The sequence below is a fragment of the Penaeus vannamei genome, chromosome 14, assembly GCF_042767895.1.
Source record: "Penaeus vannamei isolate JL-2024 chromosome 14, ASM4276789v1, whole genome shotgun sequence".
Lineage (NCBI taxonomy): Eukaryota > Metazoa > Arthropoda > Malacostraca > Decapoda > Penaeidae > Penaeus > Penaeus vannamei.
Window position 1 is genome coordinate 6212440 of NC_091562.1, and position 9087 is coordinate 6221526.

Here is a 9087-nt window from a genome sequence, read left to right on the forward strand (position 1 = left end):
CGGCGGGGGTGGCAGAGGTGCCCGTCGCTGAACCTCAGGGTGGGAGCTTGGAACGTCTGCTCTTTGTGACAGAATGTTCAGTTGCCATAGCTGTCGAGGGAACCAAAGCAGCTGAGAGTTGAGGTGGCTGCTCGTAGGTGAGAAGACCTGGCAGTGGCATGGTCAGTGTGGGTGATTACACCTATTACTGGTTGGGCGGCAGTGATGGTCACCGTCTACAGGGAGCATCCATAGCCATCTCCAGCAGATTTTAGCCCTAGCGTGAAAGAGATGTTTTACGCCACTCGCATCAGTGACAGACAGCCGTTCTATGAGATGTCTGTCGGTTCTCATGGCTTTGGAGCTGATGCCAACTGCGAGAATAGCCTCCTTTTCCAGGACTTTGTAGTCCCAGAAATTGAGGTAATCTGGCTCTTGGTACTAGCGCTCTGACCTGCGTACATGGTACATGGTACAGCGATGCGAGAAATTTGGCCAAGGAGATCGACCACATCCTCGTCAGCACTTGTTGGAGGATCCTCCAGAACTTCAGGGTGTATACGAGTGGTGGGTTCTGTGGTAATGATCATGGATTTGTTATTGCTACTCCGAGTCAACTTTAAAACTCCCCATCCGTCCAATATTCACTCTAGGATGTTTCATGTGGACAAGTTGAGGGAGGGGGAGGGGTTGCTGAGGCTATCTCTGGTTGTTTCGCAGCACTTGATGACTTAACAGAACCTATACTGCAGTCTGGTCAGTAAATAGCTAAATCATTTCAGATCCTGTTGGGGTGCAGGAGCATTGGGCTGAATATTTTGAGCAGTTGGGCCAAGCTGTTCCAACAGCAGTTAATTTCGATGCAGGTAGTGTCGAGATACCTTTGCTGGAATCATCCATCAGCGTGGGTCCACCCTCTCTACTTGATGTTAGGGGGGTGATCTCCAAGCTGAAGAGTGGTGAAGCAGTGGTTATCTGAACTGTTAAAGGCTGGTGGTGAACCTATGGCACATGGATTTCATGCTGTCCTGGCTGCCATCTGGCAGACTGGTACCATTCCCTCTGACTTGTTGCAGGGTGTGATCATTCCTCTCTGGAAGAGAAAAGGGGATCGAGGAGACTGCAGTAATCACCGAGGCTTTACACTTCTCAGTATACCAGGCAAGGTTCTCGCTCACGTTTCAGAGACCACCTGCTAGACAGAGCTACTGTTCAAAAAGTCATTGTGGAGCAACTCTGGGCAATATCAAGGTGACTTTGACTTTGCTGACGATATTGCTATTCCGTCTCAGTCTCTGGACACTTCAGATGCATTTAGCAATGAAGCGAAGCCCCTGGGTCTAAAGGTCTTCTGGACCAGGACCAAGATCTAGGACTAGGGGCTTGCTAGCAGAACCTGTTTGATCGGTACGTGCTTGCGTTGAGGGCACTGAAGTCACAGTTGCATACCTAAGTAGTGTAGTTCATGATATATATATATATATATATATATATATATATATATTCTGGGCTATACCAGGCTGATCCACCAACAATTAACCTGGATATGGGTAGTATCGAGTTACCTTTGCCAGAACCACCCTGGTCAATATCAAGGTGACTTCGACTTTGCTGACAATGTTGCTATTCTATCTCAGTCTCTAGAAACCCTATTGGTGACTCTAGATACATTTAACAATAAAGCAAACCCCCTGGATCTAAAGGTCTGGACCAAGACCAAGATTTAGGTCTTTGGGGGCATGCTAGAATTTGTTCGGTCGGTACATATTTGCGGTGAGGACACTGAAATCACAGAGAGCTTTACATACCTTGGTAGTGTAGTTCATGACTGGGCTGTCAGACCAGGAAGTCAGTAGATGGATTGGCCTGACTAGAGTATTTGGAGATGCTGATATTTGTGCAGAAGGATTAAGCTGCATCTCTTCAAAGACCTGATATGACCAATTGGATCATAGGGTACAGATGGTGGGACCATCGTGAGACTGGTACAGGACTTGTTACTTGCACAATCCATGACCGCCAACTCGGGTTATACGAGGGCAGCTGGCTTGACCAAGGTAATGCCCCTTTGCTCATGACCTCCACCCATCTTGACCTCAACAAACACTCTACCTCGAATCACGGTTCCGTTCAGTCGCTCCTTCCTCCTGGGGGTCACCACTCCAGGCCCAATGCCAGGCCTACCGCTGCTCGGGCCTACTTCTACACAAGCCGGCCGATTATCTCTTCAACCTTCGCTCGCGCCACTATCTCCAATAAAGAGCACAACCAGACCATTCGTTTCCCTGAACAACCACCGCGGAGAACTTCAACAAGAAACCCTTCACATTTTAGCGACAGAGATAGGATGTCCACGACACGACACTGACAGATTGGTGTCAGAAGTAGGGGCACCAAACCACAGACAATATATATATATATATATATATATATATATATATATATATATATATATATATATGAATGTGTGTGTGTGTGTGTGTGTGTGTGTATGTGTGTGTGTGTATGTGTGTGTGTGTGTGTGTGTGTGTGTGTGTGTGTGTGTGTGTGTGTGTGTGTGTGTGTGTGTGTGTGTGTGTGTGTGTGTGTGTGTGTGGAATATTCCAAGAAATAAGCAAACCTATCAAATAAACAAAATAAAAATCTAACGGAAGAGAGAGTTCAAGAAAAAAAAGTGTGGCCTTGGCATGTTGACGAGAACATGCACAATCATATGACTTTCTGTTGTCAGTAGAAATTATTAATTCATCATACAAGGATTTTAATAAGGCCAATAAATTTTCATTTTACATGAATTCATTCTATGTTGATCACTGTGGATAAACAAACCGCATTCAAATATCACAAAGCCTAATATATTTACATATCTATCTATCTAGATATAAATAGATACTGATATATTTACTGATACTCTAAGTGTAATTGTGTTTGCCGTGAGAAGTGATGGTTTCTAGATATCACAAGAATTATGGCCTTATCTTGTTGTTAGCCGGAGATACTAGACCTTACTTTTAATCGTTATTTTTAGGGGAAATGCATTATCTGATTTTGCTGGCAGTGCATGTGCAAGACGAGTAAAATCAACAATTTAATACAATTTACATTTTTTTCTCGACTGATGTGCATTTCCCATTGACAATAGCATTTCCTCAGATTCAGACGTGAACAGAGAGCGTTGAATGAGAAAGACACGTTTTAGAATAATAGCGACACTATATACTCACATAAAATCTTTGTCAACAGCTTGCATATCAGATGTTGATGTGAAATTTGGCGGGTTGTTTGTTGGTCGTATTCCGTCGGCGATTCAAAATAAAAGTTTTATTTTTTATATATACTATATATGTATATATGCATGTATGTATGTATGTTTGTATGGAAGTATATATGTATATACACATTTATTCATATATATGCAGCAATGAAGAATGTATTTAGGTAATTTCGATGGTAATGAGAGAAACTGCTTATTATGTAATCGTTTTCGCCTATGTCGATTAATCTGGTAATCTTATTCATGGGAATTATTATCATATATTTTGCATGGTAACTATGGAGAAATTAGGCAAATTTATATATTGATTGACTATTAAATCAGCTGATATGGTGTGGACGTCGTGTTCCATATTTCCTTCATTACGACTCGAGTAATGTGGAGAAAATGTTTATTGTTTAGTATCCACATCCACATATAACCTCATTTGGCAATAGCAAGATATAGATTTTAATGCCGAATGTAAAAATATGTATTATCAAAATAGATGTCTGGTGCAGACAAGAAAGAAAATAACAACATCCCTCCACTTCCAAGCCTCGATGCCTTGTCTCTCGAGGAGCAAAACAAGAAAAACGATCGAGTGACCCAGAGAGAGCGCAGGAGCCGTTTCTCGTCCTTTTTCCCTATATAAAACAAATATTTACAAACATGTCGAAGGTTTTCCTGGCCACCAGTCGTGCGATAGCGCCTAGAATCCACACGATGAGGCAAATTCATATGACAAAAGTCTTCAAGGGGACTTTTACATCGACCGATGCTGTTATGCCAAAGCCTCACACGACAAAACTTCTGGGTAAGCCTATATATTCGTGTTTATTGTCTGTTTTTTGGTGTAAATTTGGCATTATTAACATCACATCTGTATTTGATAATCATTGTTGTTTTGCATTTCACCTGCTTTTAAGATACTTCTTTTATCTTTAGTTACATAAATTGACATCTGCCATGCATACTAAATCTCCTGCCAGAAATTTTTGCTGTAAAATTGCCGGTGTATTACCGAGGTGTTATATATCATATGCAGTTCTTTTTTAAATATTGGATGTATAATGGATAAATTTTACTTATTCAAGGCATTATTATGATTATTAATGATTAAAAAGCACTTCCTAGAGATAATTTATTTGTGAATTCAGAGAGATTTTTTGGTAATCTTCCTGCATAGGAACAAATAAAGATTTAGATTAATGTACAGTACTACCCAATAAAGGAATCAAGGTATTCTTTCGACCATGTAAATAATTTTACACAGGTTACAGGACAATCCAATACTATTAACCCCTTGCCAGTAAGTGGCATGTACATACATGCCATTGCTTGCCATTAATCCCTAGCCGACGGGTGGCATGTATGTACATGCCATGGCTGTTGTGGACCGAAACACGGATGGCATCGTAATTTTTTTTTTCTTCTTTCTTTTTTTTTTCTGTTTTTTTGTGCACAGATTCCATATTATCCCTCAAGGTAGTCCATAACTGAGTGCACTAAAAAATAAGATATGTAACATTTAGTTTGTTTGTTTTTTTCATGATATTCATTTTTTTGTAATACAACCTATTTCCTTAATATTCCTTAAGATATTAAGGAAATTATTATTAGGTTAATCATTACACTATGAATGCACTAAGCTAGGGTAGATTGAAAAGGATATTCATTTAAGGTAAAGAAAGTTACAGTTATCAGTACAAGAAATGATATACAGACATGAATGGTAATACCACAAATATGTCTTTTTATTTGCTTTATCCAGATGGAAATAGCTTATTTTCCATGCACAGACTCAATATCATCTATGTAGTATATAAATCTGTGCAAGAAAAAAAAAAAAAGTATGGAAAATTTGGGTATGTGTCACGTATCTCAATTTTTCATAATTATCAATTTTCCATAATACAACCTGCGCCGCCAGTTAAGGCTTTTCCATGTTACATTCTACATTTGTTTATCAATGAGTATAAGAGGTTTGTGCAAGTCTTTTCTGTCACCCTGGCCTTCACTCATGATGGCAAGTTCACATCACCTGACCCATGGTCATTTTGCCTGATGACTTCATGTTCACGTCACCTAGCCCTTGACCCAGATTTTTCCATAACATGACCGTAATGTCATTCAGGTCCAAGGAGTTGAGTATATAATTCCATGAACAGAGTCACTTCCTCGAGGGAAAAATTAGAAGTGTGATAAACATAGAATTACCTCACTCTTTACTCTTAGCTGTGGCATACGAGATTCTTTACACAAAGGGACTAAAAAGAGGCTCTAAGCATACTTTTCAGAGGTTGTTTCTCGTCAGCCTGGGCCAAATAAGTGCATTACTGTTTAGCATGCACAACTTGTTATAGGTTCAAGCATACATAACATAACTATATCATCCCATCATGACTGTGTTAATGAAGAGACTGTGTTTGCATGTAGATAACCCAGAAAAGTCCTTGGTTTATGTTTGGTAGTACACTTTTGCTTAATTTCTTGGCAGTAGAGAAACGTGCAAAGCCATTTCTAAACCTGTGTTGATTTGCATAGCTAGCCTTGTAAAATTGGAAACGCTGATTTCATTATATTCAGATATATGGTGTCATTAGAGTTTACAGCAATGTAAACAGTACCCAAAATCTTCATCTAGTCTAAGCCATCCCTGAGACAAATCTTGCCATATTCATTACCCTAAGAGGGACTCCGTCTTATGCTTACACACACACACGCACACGCACACACACACGCACACACACACGCACACACACACACACACATGCATACACACACACACATGCATACACACACACACACATGCATACACACACACACACACACATGCATACGCACACACACACACACATGCATACACACACACATGCATACACACATGCGTACACACACACACATATGTGTACACACACACATATGCGTACACAAACATATGCGTACACACATGCGTACACACACACACACACACACACACACACACACACACACACACACACACACACACACATAAAAACACACACATATAAACACACACACACACCATGTCCTCCAGAATGAATAATTCTACTTTTTATTTATATAATGAAGGGACTTACAGAAAAATTTAAACTGCATTGTCAAATTAGCATGTTGTAAGATCTGGTCTAGTATACAGTAAATGTTAACCATAAATAGGTACTAAAAGTTTATAGTGTAATTTTGGCATATACTAGATCATGCATGAATTATTTGTAGTATTTGTGATAAGCTACGAGTTTCATTACAATTTATAAGAAGAAAGTAATGTAATGGCTGCTGGTGTACGATTATGTTTCTTTGATTGCATGACAAATATGCATTTATACAATGAGGTATCTGAAATTTCCCCTGATTTGCCAGTAATTCAGGAGAATGTTTGTTTATTTACCTAAGGTCCGGTGGCCATAGGGTTCAACTGATTTATAACATCATTGAGTGCACATATGTATTTGATATCTTGGAAGATGGTTTGCGTTTAAGTTGCTGGAGTATGTTTTTATTCCTTTTTATTTTTATCTTGCCAGTCATTTTTCTATTCTTTGTAACATTGGTCACAATATATATTATACATATATATTTATTGTATTAACATATAGTAATCATTTAGTATTGTTCATAAGCAAAAGAGATAATATGCTTTTACATGTGATTTACCACTTGACGTAATAATTCTGCCCCAATAATTGGAGATAATTTCTGGAATAAGGGTTTTGAGAAACTGAGGGGGGGAAAGGAAAAGAATAGTCATTAGGCCATTTCTATGGATTCTCAGAGTTTGTTGTTTCTCTTCATCTTCTTTTCTTTGTTTTTCTCCCCCAGTAAGTTCTAGGCATATAATTTGAGGAATCTACCGTTACTAGGATGGCATATATTTTTCAAAAACTGTCTATTGTATGATGGACTGCAACTTAGGAAAAACAATGATGACTCCTCATTTATTATTAGTGTGTTAAGTAACCAGGAATTAAAAGTCATTCCTTCGCCACAGGATATATGGGAGTGACTCTAGCGACTTCTCTGGGAATCTTCACTGGTGCTGAAATAAGCAAGAATATTGCAAGCTTCCTAGAAGAAAATGAACTATTTGTTCCCTCTGATGATGATGATGATGATTGAACATCTAGGTTTTCACAAAAATTAGAAGGTAAAGTGGACTCTCTTTCATTGATATTTCCATTTGTTAAAAAATGATGTGTTAATTAGATGTTGGGGATTTAGTCTGAAAATATTATTGAGAATTAATATTAACCAGAAAGTTTTATCATTCAGAAGTATTGCCTCATTCACTGACATCTCTCATTGCAGGTTTGTGAATATTCATCTAGTCTCCTCCCCTCAACGACTCGGGTTTGGACTCCAAGAATCATGTCCAGTGCATGAACCAAGACCCTTATCAGTAGTTTTTAAGAGATGTTTACCAATGTTAGAACTGCAGATATTATATTTAAGTAATTTGTTGTTGAATTAAAGTTTCAATATGATTATATGAACCTGCCAATGTATCATCCATAGACTTTTGCATTTATTACTTATTAACTTGAAAGTGATTCCTTTTTATCACTGAAATTGGAGGCTGTCAGTCTCTTGTTTTTTTAAAGAATTACATTGATCACAGTTATCTATTGCACAATGAATATATGTTTCGTGACTATTTCTTCCTTGGAATATTTTGACATTTATATTTTAAGAAAATTATGGAAAACTCAATTTGATCATCTAACAATTGAAAATACAGCTAAGGTTGTTAATTATTTTTCAGCCCCAAAACCAAATGCTGTAGTTTTATAATTGACTTGATTAAAATACACTAACTGTTTAGTGTACTTAACCTTGAAATAAATTACTGAAGAATGAACTTGCATTTTATTTACATTTTCATGTATCCAGAAATGTTAAGACTTGGTAGCTATAGTTTACGTTAGGTAAAGCATAACTTTTGGCTTGTGCAGTATGTTGAGATACTCGTTAAATGCTATAGTAATATGACACCATGATTTGATACTGAAGTCAGTGAAAGTAGTGATGGCCTTTGGTCAGGACAACTAATAAACATTTGTAATGTAATTTCTTAATATTAACACATTTTGAATGGAAACTTGTCTTTGGAACAGGAATTTATTGCTGAGTTTAGAAAAGTAGAATATGAGGAAATACAATTATTCAAAAGCATTCTTTTTCTTATAAAATTGATTAATAATACATGCTTTATCTGTTTTTGTTTTTCACAGTGTGTATGTGGGAATTGGCTAAACTCCAAAAGTTATTACAAAATAAGCCCTTAAAACATATAATTATCTCAAAAGTATTTCCTTGCTTCAGCGATAGTAATACATTTCCTTCACTGGCTTTTGACAAAAATAGCGATGACAGCATGAGAATCTGTAAAGGCCAAGTTAGTCAGACAACTTGGTAATTCTAACTCTAGACCTGTCCTTAAAAAACACAAAAACGAGCTCAAGTTATTTAATAAATGGCATTAAGAATAAGCAATGCAGCTCTTCCCCGTCCAACCATCGTATGGTATTTAATTACATTAGTTTACATTATCTTACTGTTCCTGAACAAATGTTTGAAATATTATTCCTCCACAAGCTACTTCCAATATCAATATATTATTATCAGAAAGTAATGATATTCCAAAACTGATAGTAAAAAATGAATAGTTAATGAAACAATGTTTTTGACTTTGATTAAAGCTGCAAGATTTTACTATCACTATTATTATTGTTGATTTATTAAAAAAATCATTTATTTAATATTATTGTTATTATTATCACTATCACTGTTAAAATTATATTTATGTTAATGCTATTTCTTTGGAAATTATT

At 37.3% G+C, this 9087-nt stretch overlaps 2 protein-coding genes across 4 annotated transcripts in view; one reads left to right on the forward strand and one right to left on the reverse strand.

Annotated features, from left to right (window-relative positions):
• The window catches only part of LOC138864011 (uncharacterized), a 26843-nt gene extending 23533 nt beyond the window's left edge, over positions 1–3310 (reverse strand). For all 3 annotated transcript variants that reach the window (XM_070129662.1, XM_070129661.1, XM_070129660.1), the window contains exon 1: positions 3204–3310. In XM_070129662.1, coding sequence (XP_069985763.1) covers positions 3204–3229 — 26 coding nt within the window. In that variant the 5' untranslated portion in view covers positions 3230–3310. The remainder of the gene's footprint in view (positions 1–3203) is intronic.
• Positions 3311–3800: 490 nt separating this feature from the next.
• On the forward strand, positions 3801–8114 carry EMRE (Essential MCU regulator). Its single transcript, XM_070129663.1, has 3 exons — positions 3801–4049; positions 7248–7403; positions 7565–8114. Exons 1-2 carry the CDS (start codon positions 3905–3907, stop codon positions 7373–7375), a joined length of 273 nt encoding a protein of 90 aa, XP_069985764.1. The 5' UTR covers positions 3801–3904; the 3' UTR covers positions 7376–7403; positions 7565–8114.
• The last annotated feature ends 973 nt before the right edge of the window (positions 8115–9087 follow it).